The sequence below is a fragment of the Haemaphysalis longicornis genome, unplaced genomic scaffold (genome assembly GCF_048455015.1).
Source record: "Haemaphysalis longicornis isolate Haplotype H1 unplaced genomic scaffold, Haemaphysalis longicornis Haplotype H1 scaffold_6, whole genome shotgun sequence".
In the NCBI taxonomy this organism is placed as follows: Eukaryota; Metazoa; Arthropoda; class Arachnida; order Ixodida; family Ixodidae; genus Haemaphysalis; species Haemaphysalis longicornis.
Window position 1 is genome coordinate 155,477,427 of NW_027526407.1, and position 22,147 is coordinate 155,499,573.

Sequence of the window (22,147 nt, forward strand, 5' to 3'; positions counted from 1 at the left end):
GTTGTTGTTGTGTTTTTTAAGCGTTGTCCTTAACTGCTCGTGAAAGACCGCTTGGGAGTCCGAACAGTGCATTCATGTACAAGGTAAAACGGGGCATATGGGGGGGGGGGTTATGGGTATTGTCTGAGTACCATGGTGGCTAAGGAGCCGATTGAATGCTAACTTGTAAAAACATGAAGCGGAGGAAGTGAGACAGCACCGTTTTGTTGAGCGAGGCGGGTATATGTTAAGGGAAGCCGCTGTAACGCCTAGAGTGGTTGGGTGTAAACGAACGATGGGACCTGTCGTGGTCAGGCCTCCGGCACCTGAGTGCGCCCAGAGAGAACAAGGTGCTTCGGGACTCCGTGCTTGTCCTGGGGCTCCACTCGCTGTGGAGGGCTCGAGTGGACGCAGTGGAGTTTGCTAGGAACCTACCTGCCGGCACTTCACCGGAACGGCGGAATGGACAGTGTGCGTGTTGGGGACATAAGATTCTGGCACGGAGCTCCGCGACTCACTGCAAAAAGGATGCCAAGCACTGCAGCGCTTCAAAGACAAAGAGATGCACTGCTGGCAACGGCTGTGATGTTGCCCCACTAGTACGTTGTAGAGATGCTTATTTCCTCTGAACAGGCGCTTTATATCCTTGCCCATAGTTCTCACCCACATGGGAACATGTTACCTTCCCACAAATCTCTGTTCATGCAATCTGATATTACAGTGTTTCCGAATGCCATATTTTCCTGCTTGTTTGTTCTTTGTTGCCGCCGCAGTCCCACTAGGTTGCGTACTTTGCGACTCAAGGGAAGGCTCGCCTAAAGTTGGTTGGAGTTCCTGTGGCGACAGTATGTACGCGTACCAGCGTTGGTCACCGCCTCGAGCGTGCCAGTGCATTATGTATATATGCAAATCTTTGTAAATAAAGGTTGTGTTCGAAAAAAAAGGTACGCGCGCCAGTTGAACCCCCCCCCCAATAAACAACTTCTCTGCAAAATCAGGTTGAATCATGCGCCTGTCTGTGGCTGTTTTTATTACTCCTCGTTTTCTATCGTGAGCTACACTGTACGAGGTTGAGCAGTTTCGCGTGGGCCCTGGAGAGCCGTGCTGCGCATGCGCAACGAGCAGTGACATCTCACGGCGCAAAGCTGGCGCGTCGGAGCCGCCGCCGCCGCTACTGAACTGGACTGGATTGAATTGGATTGGATTGGAAATTGTTTTAGCAGTAGTACAGATGATAATCAGCTAATCCTAGACAACCAGGAAACACTGGAACAACCCGTTGAACCTTAGCTTACGCTACGTATATCATGGCGTAGCCGAGCTAAGCCACTGCTAATTTTTTATCTTGTCTTGTTTCTTTCCTGTTTTGTTTTGTGCTTTTTCAATAGCCTTTTCACGGGCGTTTCGATGCGAAAAATGTCCACCGGAAGTGAAGGACCACAAAAGGTTTCCGCGGGTTATTTCGCATACCGTTTGAATAACACGGGAGGAAAACAAAGTTGGCTGCCATCATCATCATCCCGCCTCGATCAGCGTTGGCGAGGAAGCTCCTGCAGCTTGGCCTCCTCTTCTTGGGCCTGCAGAAGTGTCGGCGGCCGCGATGGTTGTACCGGTGACGCTCATCAACGACATCAAGGCGGCCGTGGACCTGTCAAACCAGGCCAATGTGGAGGACGGCAAGAAGCAGTTCGCCAACGCCATCCGGCTCTACCGCAAAGCCATGGAGTCCTACCTGAGCGCCGCGCTGCTTATCCGCAACACGTGCGCGCCCTACGTGGAGCGGGCGCAAAAGCTCAAGGAGTTCGCCGGAGACGCCGAACACGAGGTGGCCGGAGATGGACTGCCCGAGCTGAAGAAGCTGCACCAGGCCTCCGTGCTGTCCCAGGTGAGCGGGAACATGCACTTGTCGGGCTGGAGGCGCTGAGCGGCCTTCATAGAGTGCTACTTTGAGCCTTTTGGGTGGACATTGCAAAAGTTTTTTAGCTCTGCACAGACAGAATTAGCAATGGCTTAGCTCTGTCATGCCAGGAAATACGTAGCGTGAGCTAAGGTTCAGCTGTTTATTCTTGGGTTTCCTGGTTGTCTAGGATTAGCTGATTATCATGCTTACTGCTGCCAAAACGATTTCCTTTCCAATCCAATCTAGTCCAGTTCAATCCAATCCAATCCAGTTCAGTCCAGTCCAGTCCAGTCACTGCTCCTCGCGCATGCACAGCATGGCTCTGCAGGAGCAACGCGAAACGGCTATCAAGCGGCTCAAGCGCTGCGTCAGAATTGGCCACTGCGAAGCGGAGGCCCACAGCTAGGCGCTCGCCGGCGCCAGTGCTTCTGCCGCGGCTATGACGTCCCTCCTCTGGAATGCGCAGACCGGCGAATGTGCAAACCCAATTCTCTACACACGTACTCCAGTTGGATTCGATTTCCAATCCAATCCAAATCAAATCCAATTCGATCCAATCCAATCCAACACAATGCTCCTCGCGCTTGCGCAACATGGCACTTCAAGGTCCACGCGAAACTACTCAAACACGGGCAGTGTAGCGTCCGCAACAAAAACGAAGCCACTGGACCCACACTAGCGCCCTGTGTGTGCCCAGTCACTTAACCCTCGTCTGTGTAAGCGCTACCAAACTTTGTAAGGCCTTCATAGCCCCGTGCAAACACCCCTGTCAGGCGACATAACTTCAGCAGAGCACGCTGGAATCAAGGTCAATCTAGATAACACGTACAAAATAAAAAGCAATGGTCACAGGTTTCACTACTTTTGTTTGGTTTGTATTTGCACCCGTTCAATTCTTTACCGTCCTGCTGTTGTTTCCGTCTACTCATTCGTGACAAATGCGTTTGACAACGAACTGGGCTGGGCTGCATTTCGTGGGCAAGGGCTCATTCGCTGCGCTTCAAGTCTTCGGGCTGAAACTGTTCTTGAACCCCAGACCAAACCAAAGCGGTTGTCTCTACTGGCACTGAGAGGGGACCCGAAGCTACATTTTTAAACGCAAACCCAATACAGTGCCGAAAAAAATGCTTTGCCGCTTCACGGAGAAACAGATCGGCTACTCACGTAGATTCTGCATCCCCATTGGCGCTACAAAGACATTCATGACTGGTTTTTTCTCTTCAGCATGACGGAGGCAACCGCAACTAAAATGTTTCTCTCCTGAACGCGCACCCAAACTAAACCGGCATTGTTTTTGTTAGTACAGCCTGCTTACCTGCAGAGTTGCTGCACCGCTCCGAAAAGAACTTAGACGCAGAGAACTCCTGTTTCTCCCCCGTTTGAGTGTATGAGCTACCGCACTCTCTCATTGCACGAACACACTTCAGACTGGAATTTCTGTTCTGTACGCAGAAGTAGCACTTGACGTGTTGTGCCCAACTACGCAGTGATATTGAAGAATAACGTAAGGCTGTTCATTTGAACCCACCTTTTTTGACTCTGCCGACACCTTCCGTTTGTTCTAAGACTTGCGCAGACTTGCTCATGCCAAACGTACCAAGCTAGCAATTTCCTCCTGCTTACAAACAACGATTAATTCGAACCCAGTGCGATGTTACGGTGGGAAAACACCTATAATGTGTTTTAGTGAGTTAAATATGGGGTTCCGGTTATTCAAATACTTACGAGCTTTGTGGCGATTGCTATTTGTGGGAGGTTCGTAGAAGTGCTCTTTCTCGTGCAAGTGGCAGTGGAGGGGGAAACCCCCCTACGACAGCGCCACAGCCGCACAAGATCGCTGTGGCGGGGCTGTAGACACACGGGCCGTCGTGTGTGCGCAGGTGCTTCCGCCGTGGTGCACTGCTGCCGGAACCGTGACTTCGGGCAAAAAGATCAACTTCGTCTGCGACATTCAGGGCATCGACGGCGCCAAGCTCGTGCTCACCCAGATCATCACGGATCCGAAGGCGAAGGCCGCCTCGACGATCTTGCTCCACGGACCGCACGGCACGGGCAAGTCGCTGCTCATGAAGTCTCTCTACGTCAAGTATCCCGAAAAGTCCATCTTCATCGTCGACCTCGACCTCTTCGTCATCGGTGGCCTGACGCACGACGCGGCCAAGATGACCAAGATGCTGGTGAGGAACTTCAAGAAGCACAACACGGGCGTCCTGGTGCTGGAGTGCCTCGACCAGCTCTACTTGGCCGACTACCCCGACGCCAAGAAGCCCGTGGTCGATGCCGTCAAGTCCGGGCTGCGGGAGTACCTGGACGAGGTGGCCGCCAAGAAGGAGTACCGCGAGATCATCATTGCCACCGCCAACCGGCCCTGGCTCATCGAGGAGGGAATGAAGGGCGCCTTCGATGCCCGCATCAACATCCCGATCCCGGAGACCGAGGAGGCCCGCCTGGCCATCATCAAGGAAGAGATGGGCAAGCTGCGCTGCCCGACGTACAAGGACGGAGACATGGAGGACCTGGCCAAGAAGACCGCCCGCTTCTCGCGCTACCAGCTGCAGCGCATCGTCCGCTACGCGCTGGCGCGCAACTTCCACAACCTCGAAGCCGTGAAGATGAAGGAGGACGCCGAGAGGTGCAATCACCTGAACAAGCCCGACATGGACGCCGTGGCGCCCGTCATCACGCCTGACCTAAGCGAGGAGGACGCGCCCAAGCACGCCGAGTTCATTCAGGGGAACCCTACGGCCAACTAGCGCAGCGGAGGCGGCGCACGACGGGTGCGCCAGGAGGACGAATTACCGCGAGTCCGTCTCGTTCGTGGACAAACAAAATCAACGGGCATTTTTTCAGCAAATACTCTCCGAAATTTGCCGCTTGTTTGAAATGAATCAGTAATGATGACCGTAAGGAGGATTCATTACCTCCAAGAAATTAAACATTTCGTATTCACAAAACGCTGGTCATCGACCTTTCACACATTTACGTACGTACTTTCTGTAGCGGCACCCCTTAGGAACCGCCAACACTTCTTTCTTTTTTTCATACTTGCCTGAAGTTTTGAATGCGTTTTGTTAGTGCAAGAACTCCTTTTCTTCTTTGATGCTCATGTCATTTCATATCTTCTTCGCCCACAAAGCGAAATCTACATTCCTCTTTCAATTCTCTAGTAATGCGCCTCATGTATCAGTGATGCTTGATGCCTGTACGCTGTACTTTTCTTGTTCTTCTAATACTGTTTGTCGCCTTGGTTCTGTTTTGCCCCAATATTTAGCGCTCTACAATTGTCACTAGCTTGAACACTGTCCCGGTCGCACCATTGTACTTGTGACTTTGAATTGAATTACCCACGCCTTGAATTGTGCATCTCTAGCGAACCAACCACATCCCGATCCAAAACAAACTGATGCACAACTATTATCTTAAATGACAGTTTATTGAATTAAAAGTGGTCTAGCACGGGTTGTCTGAGTGGGTCTTCCCCCGAAGGAACACGCAAACCTGCACTAACTCTGCACTCTATTGCGATCCCTATTGCGATCATCACGAACAGAACGACCAGCTATTTTCTTTTACCCTCTCCCCCCCCCAGTCCATCGTGACCAGTAGTCATCCTTTTCTACTAAAAGTTCCCTCTCTCTCTAACTCTAGCGCCAATTTTTTCTTCTTTTGTTTTTTTTGTAGTTGTTATTGTAGTTGTTGTTGCTGTTGCTGTTGTTGTTTTTTTCGTTGAGGGAGGGAGTCCCTTTCTCTTTCTCTGTCATTTTTTCTTTTCCTTTTTTTATCGAGAAGGGTTCTTTCTTTGTCTTTTCTCTCTCACTCGACTCCTGCTGCAGCTGCCTCTGTCAATGGATTTTAGGGCTTGTCAAGCTGCCTGGCGCGGCTTTTTCCTCTACAAATCCCCGATAAAATTATGTATACTTTATGGAAATAAAACAACTCAAAACACTATGATCTGCATGCGCCACATGTCGGTCTCCATTCAAGACCTGTCCTATCTTTGAACGTATCTCAGCCGGGAGAAAGTTCTCGTGATATCACAACTTCCATTAGCTCGGCACAAAAATATCGCTGCGGCATTTGCCAGCCTGCAGTATAGCGAGCGGCAGATTTATGCCAGTTCTTTCTCGATTAGTTCAAAAGCTGTGCTTGTCGGGGTTGCTTCCTGCAAGCACTGGTTAAGAACGGCGGACCTGTCAGCGCACGATTGTGCAGATCGCTACATTGAAAAGGTCCATTCGAAGAGAAATGGCGTTTAATTCGATTCTCCTGAACCTCGTTCGGGTTCAGGATTAGGTAAGCTTGGGTTCTACCCGAAACCGAACAACCCTGTTTGTACACCTTTCCTTCTTAACGTGCACAGGTGTTCGCTAAAGAGCGCAAGCAGTGCGCATTCAGGGGCGATGTGAATGTCCTCATGAAAAAAAAAATACGGAGTAACAACTATTCCGCACCCTGCTGTTTCCTTGTCATTTTTTTTTTGCTAGCGTCGAGCGAACGATTTTTTTTCCAGTCGTGCAACCTGCAGCATTCAAACCGCACTGCGTGTTCACCGCCCATATCAAGTAGCAAGCCCAGTATTATGCAGGTCTGACCTCTTCGGTCTCATCAAGGAATTCTCGCTCGTCGTCTTCCTCCGGTGCCAGGCAGCATCGCGACTGCCACAGACGGTATACCGACAGAACAGCACGCGACGAAAGGGCACGCGACAGAAGAGCACCGCCATAACAGCACGGCGTCAAAAGAGCACGCGACAAAACAGCACGCGACAGAACAGCACAGCGTCAGAAGGGCACAGCGTCAAAAGCGCACACGCCACAAAAGCACAGCGACAAAACAGCACAGCTACAAAAAGCGCACGCGACAAAATAGCACGGCGTCAAAATAGCACACGACAAAACAGCACACCACAAGGGCACAGCCCTGAAACAGTTGGGTGCAGTGGCGTAGCTAGATAGTCTGACGTAGTGCACTGGCGGGGCAGGCTCGGGCCGGGTAGCACGCATTTTCTCGGGCCCCGGCCGGGCTTGCGCTTGAATCAAAATTTTCGGGCCGTGCAAGCCCGAGCCGCCCTGGCCATCCTTGAGGCCCGGCAATCCTGTGCCGCAAATTATAAATTGTGGACAACAAAAACATTTTTGTTGATCTTTCAGGTTAAGTGAGAACAAAAAGAAGCGAAGTGTAAATTCATTATGGCGCTGTTGAAAGATACGATAAAAGGCGATTGCGCTTAGAACGCCTCGGGCCCGGGACGGTCCAAAAGGACGAGCCCGGCCCGGCCCGCGGGCCGGGCTCGGGACGGGCAGCACAAATTTTCTCGGGCCCGGGCGGTGCTTGGGCTTGAACGAAAACACTTTTTGGGCCGAGCCGGCCCGGGCAGGCCCTGAATCCCGGTAGTCGTGTGCCGCAAATTTAGAATGTTGACAACAAAAAATTCGGCTCATTGATCGTTTGGGTGAAATGAAAACAAAAAATAAAGCGAAGTGTTAAAAACAACTACAAAAATAAAAAAATGACGTATTGCACTTGGAAAGCCTTCAAGCCAACAAAAGAAAACGTATGGGCTTCATCAGCATAGTGGGAGGGAACGGGTCAGAAAACGAGAGCACTCTGGTAATAGAGTACTTGTCTCTTTCCCTGTTTTTCAAACTAAAAAAAAAGAACAAATGTGACCTGGACATTGTACTTTGTGCAGACCATAACACCAAAGATTAGCTAACGTACCCTTGTGCCTTTCTTAAAGCTTTTTATGCACATACCTTTTTGCCCATAAAGCGACTTTCTTAGTAGAACACTTTGTGAGCATGGGAGGAACTTAGGTCTACTTGGATAGACACCTGGTGCAGACCGACAACGAACCTTGGCAAATTAAATTGAGAGAAGTACAAGTTAAACTAGCTTTGGGAGACGAAGAGTTCTTTGGGAAACGAATTGAATGAAATAACGAACCGTGGCATATCTCTCCAAGAAATGCATAAATAAAATTATCCACTTTTATCAGCATTATTTAAGTGGGGTGCAGGCCCGTTCGTCACATGGAGTTTCGTCATAGGCCGATTCGTAATAGGCCGTTTGGTCACATAAGATCATTCGTCATCGGCCGGTTCGTAATAGGCCGTTTGGTCACATGGGATCATTCGTCATAGTCCAGTTTGTCACTTAGGAAAGTTCGTCAGAGGAACGCAAAAACAAAATTTGTGGCTTTTTTTAGACGTAATTGTTGATGAGGCATAACTATAACTACTTTGCACACCTTTTCGCAGTGCTGGTCCTCTTAGCGGCCGCCACGGCGATCCTAAATTGCCAGTAAGGCCCGCCCCAAAAAATGTTTGGCTTTCGGGGAACCCGTGCACGAATTATCCTGGTACCGCTCCCACCCGTCCCCGTTGCCTTTCACATGAATGTCACGGTAGCAGGCCCACGCTCGCATGAGTAATCTGCAGTGGCCGTAGCACTTCTTTTTCTTCACTTTTTTTTTCATTTTCGTTGCTCCCTCACTGGTAGCCAAGTGCTCACAGCGTGGTTATTTTTGCCCCCTTTCTTGGAAAGGCGTTTTTGTGTGCACATAAGAACTCACTGTAACTGTCCGAAAGGAGGATATGAAAATGTGCAGCCCTGTAGGAGGCATATCCGCTCCCCAAGCAGCTAGCTGAAGGGGCGCCCTTTTGTTTATTTTGCCCGGGAGCTACTGCCAAGAATGGCGGACCCGCGCCCCGCGCAGGCGCAGATGGCTACTGGAGAAAGGTCCATCAAATAATTAGTTGCATCACTTGTATCAAGCCACTAATAAGTGATACGAAATGGCCCATGTGAAATTTCCAAAAACGAGAAGGTCGGTGCTACCACTTTCCCTATTACGGGACCGTTTAGAACCAGACGACAGGCCCGTCTTCCAAGAACTTTGTTGGGCTACGTCCCTATCTCCCTTTTCTGTCTTGGGTTGTTAAATCGTATCTATAATCTTGTCCGAACACGTCACCCCACTTGCCCACTCTGGCTTGCATTCTTTGTTGAGTTTTGGTAGATGTACGGCCCAAAGTAAAAAAAAAACCAACTAAACCTGTGTCTCGCTTCTCTCATTCGAGTCGAAAAAAAACAACACGTGGGCATTCATTTTGTGCACCTGTGACGAACTTTCCTAAGTGACAAACTGGCCTATGACAAATGATCCTATGTGATGAAACGGCCCATTACGAACCGGCCTATGACGAATGATCCTATGTAACCAAACGGCCTATTACGAACCGGCCTATGACGAAACGTCATGTGACGAACGCGCCGTATCCCATTTAAGCGATCCTCATTGTGCTTTAAGTTCGGAGAGTGTCGCAAATGCAGCGCCTGTTTTACCAACATTTTCCGTAAAGATACATTTTTTAGGTCAGGACATTGATGTTGTAAAGATATAGGTCTAAGTATTGAACAAGTGTAAATTCAATATACCCCCTCTAGGCTCATTTTAGGCTAAAAAAACCAAACTTTCAGGGCTCATATTTGGAGTCTGGCGGACTCGGGCTGAGCTTAAAACCGTGCGCGGGTTCGGGTTTCTTTTGTTAAATGCTGTCGTACTCGGGCCGGGCTCGGGCTTTTATCTTATAGTTTTTTCGGGCTCGGGCCTGGCCCTGGCCGTGTCTCTACCAGGCGGGGTCGGGCCGGGCCTAGAAATTCCGGCCCCCGTACTGCTCTAGTCTCTGTCATCCAACGATTGCTGCCCTCTCCCACTCGACCCGCGAATTACGCGGTCGTTTGAGGCACGCGTTCGCTCAATTTGTTTTTTTTTTCGACACTTGAATTCACGGGTATGACAAGGGCACGCGCACTGGCTCAAACAGCGGCCGTGTTGATTTTCTCGCACCATAGGCCGGGCGCGGAAAAAATGGTTCCGGAACAACGGTACCGGAACAAATGGCCCCGGAACAAATGGCTCCGGCACAAAAGGTCCCGGAACAAATAGTCCAGGAACAAATGGTCCCAACTTCAAAGTAGAAAAAAATGGTCCACCACTACTGCACCTATGCATGAGCGCCTCTATGAGAGAAGGAGGGAGGGGATCAGTGTATTTATATTTATATATCTGTATTTGTGCACAATGTATTTTGCATCTGTCTATATGCAGGGTGATCAAAGTTAAGTCGACCTTTATTTTTAAAATTAGATGCTTAGATATACGTGAAGACCACCGCTACAGTGAGGTTATGCACCGAGGGGGACACACAGTGAGGTGGTAACTATAGATGTCCGTGGCTTAACTAACGCAAATTGTTTAATTAACTTTTTAGCGGCTGCAGTAAGCAGGCATGTTAGTATTAAAAATTTAGAGGCAATCGTGTTTCCTCGAAGTTCCATTTGACAGAATTCTTTTACGCATTCGTACTCTGAGATGTGGAACCGTGAAGTTTAATTGCCGTTTGCATGATTACGCATGCAAGACAGTGAAGACCAGCGCAAAGCTCCTCCCTTTTGTGACGCGCCTGCTGTGTACGGTGTTTAGTTCGACAACGCCGAGGAGGCATAAGAAAAAGTGATTACTGGCACCCTTTCAGTCTTGGCTGGCGTTATCGCAATCTGCAGTACTCAGAACCGCAATCGAAACAGAACAAAGGGGAGGAGCTTTGCGCCCGTCGTCACAGTCTGGCATGCGTAATCATGCGAACGGTAATTAAACTTTGCAGTTCGATATCTCGCAGTATGGATGCGCTAGAACAATTCTGCCAAATGAAACTACCTTGAACTTCTCAACACAAACATGTCTGCTTACTGCAGCTACAAAAAAATAATTATTCAATTTTAGTCAATTAAGCCACCGACATCAAAATTTAGCACCTCATTCTGTGTCCCCCTGGACGCATAACCTCACTGTAGAGGTGGTCTTCACGTAGAATTAAACGCATAATAAAAAAAAAACCTGTCGACTTAACTTTGATCACCCTGTATAATATATTTGCTAAGAATGAATTTACTTGAGTTAAATGCTGCATACAAATTTGTCGTCGTACGTGTGGGTTCTCCCGTGCTTCCTTTGCTATGTTCTTCTGTTTATTAAAGCTTGGGAAGCGAGTGCCACTTGAGCCTGTGCGGGGAGCCTATTTACAGTGGCAGTAATATTTAGGTTATGTGAAGTATCTAAAATGTGAGTGGGCCGGTACTGCTGAATGTCAGACAACATAGAGCTGTGCTAGTGCATCACGCTCGCCGATTTATCGCTATTTCAAAAAATAATTTTACACGATTAATGGTATATTTCGCTAAGCTGCGTTACGGCGCTCTCCACCTGAAAGGCTTGGATATCTGCCGTTCGGATCAAGCGAAGCGGCGCTAATAAAGATTTTCGACCTTGATCATTTGGCAGCTTGCAGCTTAGATACTTTTGTTTTTCTCTAAAAATATGCAACGTAGCTATTAATACGCCTCGTATCTTGCAGCAAGGTTTAGAAGACTGCTGCTAATATGATTTGTTAATTTTGCCGGTGTGTTGCGGGAGCGTAACATTTGCTAAGGGCAGCAGGTGAGCTCTCCGAAACTGGTCACCCACAATCAACAACGAACTTCATTGTTCGGAATTGCTTTTAAGCACAAATATATGCAGTTTATTTGCACAAATACGAAAACGTGTTTTCACTCGTCTTTCTGACGGCTTTACTTGCCCAGAAATTGCGAGAACCAAAGACAGTCACTTGTCATGGTTCAATGAAAAGCCAACTATTGATGCAAGTTGATGCACCACGCAGCCAGACTTGCTTTTTTGGACGCCCCTTAAAAAGCGAGATCAAACAGGAAGCAGTAGGCGGGGGGGAGTGTAGGGGGTTCGCTTCGGTAGAATATTTCTTTTGCTTGAGCTGGCCCTCGTTGCCCTCTTTAGAAGAAATTTGTCATGGTGCTGAATGCCGTGATAGCCACGTTGAACCAGCGGCCCAGCTGATGGTGCGGGAGGTAGTCGTAATAAGGCGTGCATACGTCCCGGAACTCTGCCTGTCACCAACCTCTCTTACTCGCGGCGGTTCCTCGCGACAGGTGCGCCTTCCTGGAACCCGGCCGGACTCAAAAACCGTCTTCCTGAGTGAGAAAGGAGCATGGAGTCTGGCCGTGCCTGGACGTAGTTGCTGTTAGTGCAGTTGCTGTGACAAGGAAAACCTCGGAGAGGGGTGGGAAGAACTAGTGAAAAAATATAATTAGCGTATGTAGTGGTTTAATAGCAGTGTTGTACGGAACGGCGTTACAAGGAACGGCGTTCCTGGAACTAGTTCCTTTTTGGAGGAACGGAGGAACGCCACCGTTTTATTAAGGGTCGGTGGAACTGTAACGGTAATTCGTTACGTTTTTGAAGGAACGGCAGGAACGGCGTTCCTGCCGTTACATCGCTAGGATTTGGCTGTTTTTTATGCCAAGGCTCGAGTACAAAAATGCACAAAGCGCTACTGCGTTTATCTTCCTATCAGATGGTCAGTTTGCCCGCCCTTCAGCCGTACGTGCTTCCTCGAAGGTCAAAGGCAGAAGAATAACCACGCAGCAGGCCGCAGCTTGTGCTTGCTTTCATGCTGGTTGCTTATGCGGTGTTCGACGGGTGGATAGCGTAGCAGCGAGAATGCTTTTCACCCTTCATATTTTGTCTGGGGAGGCCAGAATGCGCGTCTGGCCGATAGAATAGGTGACGGGTAAAAAGCGCAAAGGCTCATGGGTACGTCGTCTGCTACCGCCACTTCCGGTTCGAGATCTCTCCTGCCCTCCCGTACGTCTGTGTGCGCCGGCGGCTGTCAGGCGCGTGCGTGCGTGTTGTTTATCTGTCACAGGGTGCTTACCTGTCAGATAAACTCCTAGTAGGGTCAATCGTTGTTATTTATAAAATTCCCGATGCATGAGAGTTTTTTTTTCCCGTTGGAAACAGATAAACAACAAGCACACACGCGCGTGAAAGCCGACGGCGTACGGGAGGCCAGGAGAGCTCCCGAACCGGAAGTGGCGGCTCTCCGCGGAAGAAAACAATGCACCCATGAGCCTTTGCGCTTTTTACCCATCACCTATTGTTCCCTGGCGGGGAAAGAATAGAGAGTTTTAGCAGTCCGTCCGTTCTGTCGTATGCGTTGTTACTGGGTTGACCCGAACCTGCCTGAGTACTTGGGTATTCGTCGCGGTAGGGGGATTAGTTCCGCGGGCCTGCCTTCGCCACGTCCGCGCCTCCGCACCCTTTTTACTCGCCCTTCCGCGCGCTCAGGAGCAGACCGGTCGCGGACAGCCCGGTAACAACGTAGCCAACGAAACGGACGGACTGCTAAACGGGATCCGGACATTTCGGTGTCGGACATTTCGGTCCAGGACATTTCGGTGTGGACATTTCTGTTAACGGACGATTTGGTGCACGACGTCTTGGCCCAGACATTTTGAATGACGGGATGTCCCAGGCATTCTTTGAACATTTTATCTTTAATATTGTAATTTCGTGACGTGATACGATTTTACGTTCGATACTTGTGCTTGCGCCGCCGTTCATGGAAACAAACGCTAAACCCTGGCGGAGCATTGCCACGTGAAACCCAATTTCTGTAGTAGATGGTAAAAAATAACGTTGTTAATTTGGGTCCATTCAAACATTTTTTGTTATTTTAACATACATGTGAACAACCCTAATACTTTAAGTGTTACCAAACCGCTTTCCTTTCACTTCACCCAACAGTGCAAGACGCTGCTGCTTTTAGTCTATTCCACCCCCCCCCCCCTCCCCAGCTAAACTTCCGCCAAAAAGCAACAGAAAAACGAAGTCGATTAAGCGCGTGTGTATTTCGTTTTAATTATTCTCTCAATCAATCTCGCCTTCGTTGCATTTGGTGTCAGTTCTACTTAAAACTAACAAATCAACGATCGCACTTACGGTGGCGTTATTTAGGGGAGGGGAAAGCTGAGCCCCGCCGGCAATCATCCCCCTAAGTAGAGAGAGAGGGGTGTCACTTGTGCTTCACCATTGCGTCGACTGGACTTCAAAAACTTGAAGACGACTGTTGCCGCTCTCGTCACACTAGCCTATTCATTTGTTTTGGTCCTATAATGGGAGGAAGTGATGTATACCTGGGGTGTCCATGATATGCGCGACTTGAGGAGTTAATTCCTAAGGGGGCGACTGAAGGCGCAGAAAGAGCGATTCCTGGAGTGGGGGCGCCTTCGGTATGACCGCGATGCGCGGAAGGATGCAGCCAGCAAACGATAGTTGCCATGGTGTTCTTAGCGGCTTTTTGGGTGGCTTTTTGTGCCACATTATAAAGGTTACGTGCGCCCATGGTGAATGTAAAGCTTCTTCTCTGTTTTAAACGCGAAGTGTGCTATGTCATTGTTCTCAATGTATCACCCAATTCCTGCAAAAGCCTTTACTAAGAGGCTAGCGGTATGTTCTAAATAAAAAATAAAAAATCACTGCGCTGACGCTTCCGAGACCGTGAACTCAACCACGCCAGTAGGATTATCAGGGGAAACCGGAAATAATATGGCTGAAAAAGTAATCTGGTCGAGATTCAAGTGTAAAGTCGGGGGTAGGTGCTGCTAGGACAAAGAATTAATATGTGGTAAATGTAGGCTTGTAAACATTAAACGAAGGTTGGTTGTCCGGAACACAATGTGTGGAATTTGTATGCACAACCGGTACGCGCTTGATCAGCATTTAGGACATTAGAACCTGCGGCTGTTTTCCAAAAGGCCCCTTTTTCCTCCCCGACAATATCCTAGACCAGTGTTCGCGAATTCATTTTAGCAAGGCAGCCCAGCCTACGTAATACTCTACATAAGGTTTTCTTCATTCTGGGGGGCTAGTTAATGTTTCTTACTTTTTGGATATTGAGAGTGTGCATGTAATTTCTGTAATTTGAGCGTGTGTTTTTTAAAAAAATACAAAAGAGGCGGTAGACCATCGTAAGCACCAGTTAATTGTCTTAGCTAAAAAAGAGCGAATATAAATTAACAACCTGTCATAAATGAAAAAAAAAAACGTGTGCTAAAGAATTCAATCAGCTGCATAACAGGTGTCCCCAGGAAGAGGTGTTAAACAAAAATATATAAATGTAGAATTTCTAAAAATACCTGGCAAAGATCGAACATGGCATCAATCAAAAAAATAAATTCGCTGCTCCAGATTGTTGTTCATAACCCACGTTAACCGGAAATAAAAATATAACGGCGTTCGCAAAGAGGGAAGCACCGGATAATTTGGTCGCCGAAATGTCCGTACACCGAAATGTCCGTAGACCGAAACGCTCGTACACCGATATGTCCGTACAACGATGTGTCCGTACACCGAAATTTCCGCACTGAAATATCCTGCACCGAAATGTCCTCGAGCCGTCTGGAGTTTGTCCGGCGCTCCCTGAAAAAATTCGCCTAGGAACGTTCCTTTTATCTTCATCTCCAGATAATCTGCTGCCGGTGGTGTTAATATTCGTATAATATACGTAGTTTGATGTTAGTTTTAAATGTCTCACTTAATTTCGACCCAGGATTATCCGACACTATGTTAACATTTAAAAACCTAATTGTAACGTTAATGTAACGACACGTTCCAATTTTCGAAATGGAACTGGAACGCGTTCCTTTCGCAATAAAGGAACTTGTAACGGGAACTCGTTTCAAAATTGGCAAGGAACGAGGAACGAGCTTTCGTTCCTATTTTGGAGAAACGTGTACAACCCTGTTTAATAGTTATAATCCGCTCTTTCCAGCCCCTACAGGTGGCGCTGCGGAAAACGGCAATGGCGGACGAGACGGTGATCGGGACGCCGTAGCAACATGCGTGCCAGAATCAGTAGCGGCCTGAAAGCCCATTGCGCCGCTCGAAACAACTACTTTCGTGAAAAATAAATGCATGCATGCGTTTCTGATCACGAGACAACATTCGATTCGTTTCAGGGTGTCTGTTGCGGTGTAGAAAGCGCTTTGTGCGAGACAAACGTGTACAACCCTGTTTAATAGTTATAATAGCGTAAATAGAAATAAATCGCAGTGCGGATTTTTTATAAATAAATAAATAAGTAAATAAATAATACGAAAGAAATACGAAAGTAAAAGATCTTACAAAGAACTAAAGAAATAAAAATGTATTTTCAGACATCTACAACAAAGAATGAAATAAAAAGCCGGAAAATAACGGCGGAAACAAAAAAATAACAAGAAGCAGGCCAACTGTGTTACGCCATGCAATTGCATTTCTGAAAAAATGCATACTAAAATGAAGCGATGGTTTAATGACAGTTTTTGTTACAGAAGGCGATACACCATTTCAGCAAGATGCAACAAATTTAAACAAAGAGCCAACGTAAGGTTTTGTGGAATCATTTCGCCCGATGAGGTGCCAGGGATCATTTGTTCCGGGGCCATAAGTTCCGGGACCATAAGTTCCATATAGGGACCATAAGTTTTTACGGCAAGCAAATCAGCTAAGGCATTTCGGTGGTGTTCGCTACGGTATAATGCATTCTTAATGATATTTGCTGAAAATAAAAAGGCACTCTACCTATACAAAGAAAGCAGCTTTACAAACATTCATTTGCCCCCCAAAATGCAGAAAATCTTATGAAAAGTTTTAAGTAAACTGGGTTGTCACAATAACTTGAATTTTCAAACACTGTTGTCCCTTTTTTTTTCTCCAGACAAGCCTGCGATATTGTCGTGGAGGAAGAACGGACCTTTTTGAAAGCGCGTGCACGCATTGTACGTCCCCGCGCATGCCCTGTAATACCCGTTTGTTGCTGTTGTGTCCGGTGGGGAGGGGCAGGCCATTGTATAGTCCCGCGCAGGGATGGCACTGCCCCTTTGTTCCTCTTGGGTGCATCAAAAGCCGACCCTCCCCTCGTTTTCACTGAGGAGAGGGCGCAGTCCAGGTTACACGGACGGGGGAAAATGCTGACGTGTGTATTTTGGAGGAGGGATTGCGAACAAGAGTGCAAATAACGCGGTTGTTTTGAGAGGAGGATTCTTAGACTGGCAAAGTGCGTTCGGGTTTTTCGTTGTCCACCCACCGCAATATCCGTGCACCGGAATGTCCGCACCGAAAGGCCTTCCCCGACATGTCCTTCTACAACGAAATGTCCGGATACCGGCTGGAGCCTGGAGGGCCCCCTTCTTCCTTGTTTTTCCAGTCATTTTCATCACTTTAATTAGCGTGCCCGACATACCCACGTTCGCCAGCTCAAGCAGCGGCTGCGTTGATTTACTCGCGTCATATCATTCGCGTTCTTTTTTTGTGCGGATTCCATGACACCGAGGGGGACACTGGGACTCGTCGCGGCTGCACCGACGATGTAGACGAGACTGAACTCTCCGGCTCATTATATTATTATTGCTTGTGCCATCGTCGTTTATTACAACTTTGTTTGCGTATATTGCAAGGCGATAACTACTCTCTGGCAACCCGGCTGGCCTCTCTGGTCAAAGTCTTCGTCTACACTCCCATTTTCCCACCTCATCAGGTTTTTTCCCTCCAAAAGATGACGACCCACGCCAATGCAATGACGACCGTCACTGGCCCACGGGGCGCCCGGAACTCCTTCCTTGGAATTTGGGTTCGTCGACCTTTCCTCCGCGAGCCGAGGCACGGACGTGAAGTTGGCGAGTCTAAAGTGTGCTGTACAATAGCGTCTCAATTATTTACCTGGGGCTCTTCGGCCGCCACCTACACTCCCCCACCCCCCCTCTCATCTGCGGAATTCCTGGCAGAAATAACCTAGAGACTTTCGCAGGTACTACGAAAACATACGCACAGACTAAAGCAAAACAAGCTGACACATTTCACCTTTATAACAGCGTGACCGGAGGCAGATGGTCCAATAAAGTTTTGAACGCCCTCGAATAGAAAGAACAAGCTTACAAAAATTACTTAACCAAATAAAAAGTGTTCATCTTATAGATATTATAAAATTAACAAAGACTGAAATAGAAAATCTGGGAAAATAACAATGAAAACATGATTGAAATCGCGAAATTATAATTGCGCGTGTTTTTGGAAACAATATCTCCTGCAATTATTTAATGAGAATCGCTCGTCGATCCTTTTTTATTGGTTGAACTTTCTTTTAAACGATATTTCAACACGCACTCACTTCAATTACGCAGGCCGTGGCGCTATATTACTCAGCTGTTGTCACAGGTTGCTCAAAGCTTTGCTCAAAAAAAAAAATACGGCAATAAGTCGTTACAAGAAACCAGTGAAAAAAAAAAACACGATAATACTGTCACTGATTTGCTCTATAAATTAAGTCCCTAGAAAAAAAGAAATAAAAAACAAAATTGACTGAAAGCTTTAAATATGTCGGCTCATATTCCACAAATAAATGTTCATTTTGGGAAAGGCCGCATAACCACCCGCTGGCCTAAAATAACGCAGAATTGCGAGCAAGAACATCTCTAATAAATAGTTCAGAATGGCGTGCTTTCTCCATAAATAGTTCAGAATGGCGTGCTTTCTCCAAGCCGCTCTAACATCTGAATAAATCGAATTCAAAGAAACGAATCGTAAGCGCCCATTTTCTTCATTTAAACCAGAGAAAGCTTGGTGTTTCAGCCGTCTTCCTCATTAAATGACTTTTTTTTTGTGTCCTGGAGCAGTGTTTGCATGTAGCATTTGAAAGGCAGCAACTGAAACAAGGCATACATTTTTGCCATGTAAAGAAAAATACATGCAACTATCCCGCAGAAGCCCAAAGACCTAAGCCCTTCATAGTTATAAATTTGTTGTGAAGGAAATAAATGAGCGGCATGGATACCTGCAGTGTACAAAAAATTAGGACCACAAGATTGCTGTCGAAATACTAACTTTAAATGCAGTAAGCGTGAACATAATACAACCTCGCTTATCTTTTGTCCATCCACGCAAAAGGCGCTTCTCTAGATGTGTGCGATTTAATTCAACGAAACGTCTTGACAGAATCCTCCTTCTACGAAACGCCGCTGGCTAAGAAAGCATTATTTGGTGGCGGTTTATTTCAGCGCGTTAACTGATTGTAGGCTTACTTGTTTAAAGCCACCGCTTTGGTTTTATGCGCACGGTGGAAGGGTTTCGCCTTGAATATGAATATCAGCTGTGCAAGAATAATTTGCTTTGAATTGAATAACTACATTGCTTCCCGCAGTGTCTGCGTATATACTGTTTAGTTTGCAACCTGCTACACTGAAGCCATTTATGGCAGGTTGGAGCCAATGATCTGATTCTGTTTTATTCGCAATCGCTGTCCTGTACATTAAGCCAATCATCGGGCTCCACTTCATCGAACTAGGTTATGTGTATTTGCTCGATGTTTTTTTAGAGGCTCGGGCTTTCTGTGTCTCCTGTCATTGTCGTCATTGTAGTCACGGTGCTAAAACACCGGAACACTCGTTTTCCAACGACTTGCGCTAGAAAGCGACATCACCATGTGAAAAAACGCGTACTAAAAGAACCCGCCGGGACACTCGTTTTCCAACGCCTCGCTCTAGAACGCTTCCTGCTACAAAGAAACGAGACTTTTTCAGCAAAGCTGTATACCTCTAGGCTCTACCCACCAAAGGATTAATCTCCGTGGGCAAAAACGCCAAGGCGCCAAGAATACTGTTATACACTGCATGCTTTGCCCCTCCCCAGGTGTCACGTGAGTGGAGATGGTACGGGATTTTTTCTTCTTTTTCAAATACTGTTCGCTACTATGTTAAAACTTTGTGTGGTGGTTGCTATAACTTCTCATCCTCCTATCTAACGACTTTGAATTTTCCATTTTTTTAGAAGGGAACATCGTATTGTTTATAGTGTAAATATTTCGACACTGTAGGTTTAAGCAGTGTAAGCCATGCCATGTATTGAATCCTTGGTCCCAGTCAAGCTATGTTTAAAGCTTTTTTGCTTGGGAACCCATCTAGGTCTTTTAGAAAATAGGTAGGTAGCTGGGTTAACTGGTTTATTCAGAAGAAGGGTTGGAAGCCAGTAAACCCCGGCTACGTCATTTCGCTGAACGAAGGGCCATAGACCCAATTAAAGATATCACAAGTACATGACAACGTCCACAAGGTTCCCGAGGTTCAGTTGGTCCTTCTGGGTTGGTATTCAGGAATTCGCGGTGAAAGGCTTAAACCATTCGTCAGTAGTTTGAAGGGATACCTGTTGAGTTAAAGAATGCATTGAAGGCACGGACAACCTTATTTTGACGTCCAGCGTCAGGTCATATACCTAATAGTTTCTAGACCCACCATAACATGGTTAGCTACTTCTATTGTTTGTGGGTACAGTCCACGTTTTAGGCTGGAGTATATTGGGCAGTCTAAAATAACACGCTGGAAAAATCTTTCTTGTGCTCTCCGCATGCGCGGGATGGTGCATTTTCAGTCATTTTAAAAGCAAAACTGGTTAGGCCGAGCTTTGTCCGTCAGTCTCACCAAACAGCCTCAAAGCCTGAGAAATAACTGTGGCTCGGGAGGGCATGAAACCACAAACCCGAAACGCCATGAAACCGGAAACCTAACACTGGGCCGCCCCAAAGGCCCGAGGGTGGCACGGTTGTAGCTGCGGCAGTGAACAACACAATAAGAATAATTGGAAAGAAAAAAGGAAATCCTGGGCCATCTCCAGTAACGTGAAACCTGAAGTGGGGCGATGCATGCAGTGTATAAGTATATTTTGGCGCCTTGGCGTTTTTGCCAACGGAGGTGAAACCACTGGGGGTAGAGGTATACAGTTTAGCTGCACAAGTCTCTTGTCTTTGAAGCACGAAGCTCTCTTGCGCGTGGCGTAGTGTCCCCGTGTTTTTTTATTAATCATTTCGAAGCGCTCCAGCACGAGGGGTAAACGAGTTTCCCGGTTTTTTTATTGCGCGTTACGTTCTAGCGCGAGGCGTAAACGACTTTTCCTGTGTTTTAGCACCATGACTACGTGAGCCGACGATTACGACGACGAAGACGACGACAGGAGATGCCAACAACCCCAGCCCCTAAGGGGCCCCTGCCCACGGTCGGTATCGAACCTGCGATCCTCGCGTAATGGATAGTGATTGAGCATCGCATTCCGGGCGCACCGCATTTCCTTTGGGTTCGTATCGCGGGCGTTGACTTTACACTCGGCCGCCAGTTCTAGCGCGGGCGGCCCACTTCTGGAAAGATGTGGAAGCCTGCGGACGAAACGCTCCGGACCTGCCAGTCTTGGAGACCTTTCAGTGGCAAGTTCGGAAATAAATGTGAGATGCAACAGACTGGTCTCAGACGAAGAGAGGGGGCCGCCAGCTCTGCTTTTTCTCTTGCAGTGCAAGCTGTGCCATTTTTTAAACAAGAAAAAATGTGTAGGCAATGCCGAGCCACATAAGGTGGAAGAGAGCTTCCGCATATTGTGGCACCTCTACATTCAATCGGAACTGCAAGGCTGGAAAATATTTCAATAGAATCGAAAGAACTGTGATATGCAGAGACTTCCCAAAAGTTTTGTAAAGGGGTCTCAAGGCAATATCTTGTTATTATAATAATTTTTATTATTATTATACTCTGATATTACCTTCCAAAAATTGAAGGGCTACTTCAAAAACGATTAGTGTAAGGGATAGTTTCTATAAACCTTGATGTTCAAAAGGAAACAAAAGCCATTTTGAGTTTCATATAGCCCAAGCTTTCGTCTTTTCTTTTTGAATTTTTGGTTCTATACAAGAAAGAGTAGCGGAACGTGAAGAGAAACTCCTACAGAGCATCTTGCGCCCTTTATAATATTTGTATACGCTTTAAAATCTAAACAATTGCCCAGTTAAGCATTCTATAAAATCGTGCCCTTCTGTCGCTGTGCTGTTTTGACGCTGTGCTGTTTTGTCAGTGTGCTCTTCCGTCGCGTGCGTTTTTGACGCCGTGCTGTTTTGTCGCGTGCTGTTTTGTCAGTGTGCTCTTCCGTCGCGTGCGCTTTTGACGCCGTGCTGTTTTGTCGCGTGCTGTTTTGTCGCGTGCCCTTTTGACGCCGTGCTGTTATGTCGGTGCCCTTCTGTCGCGTGCCCTTTCGTCGTGTGCTGTTTTGACGGCGCCCCGCCACAGACATCAGCGTCCCTGTCATCGTCCTGAGGCGCCAGCTACGGTTCTCCCAGAGAGAGACGATTCATTCCTCGGCAGAAATCCGGTAAGACTTCCCGATAATGGGTACAGCATGACACGGGAAAACGAAAGATGCGAAAGTCGCAGTCCGCAGCTCCCGCGAAGCTATCTGTGATCAGCTGAAGGCCTGTCTAGCCCCTCAGTGCACGTTGCAGTTGCAAAGAGTGGGTTCGGGGTGAAGCCCCTTAGAGGCTGGGGCTGTTGGCACCTCCTGTC

At 47.5% G+C, this 22,147-nt stretch overlaps 1 protein-coding gene across 1 annotated transcript; it reads left to right on the forward strand.

Moving 5' to 3' along the window:
• Positions 1-1,579: 1,579 nt before the first annotated feature.
• Positions 1,580-4,632, forward strand: LOC144142000 (vacuolar protein sorting-associated protein 4-like). Its single transcript, XM_077673431.1, has 2 exons — positions 1,580-1,864; positions 3,760-4,632. Exons 1-2 carry the CDS (start codon positions 1,580-1,582, stop codon positions 4,630-4,632), a joined length of 1,158 nt encoding a protein of 385 aa, XP_077529557.1.
• Positions 4,633-22,147: the final 17,515 nt, after the last annotated feature.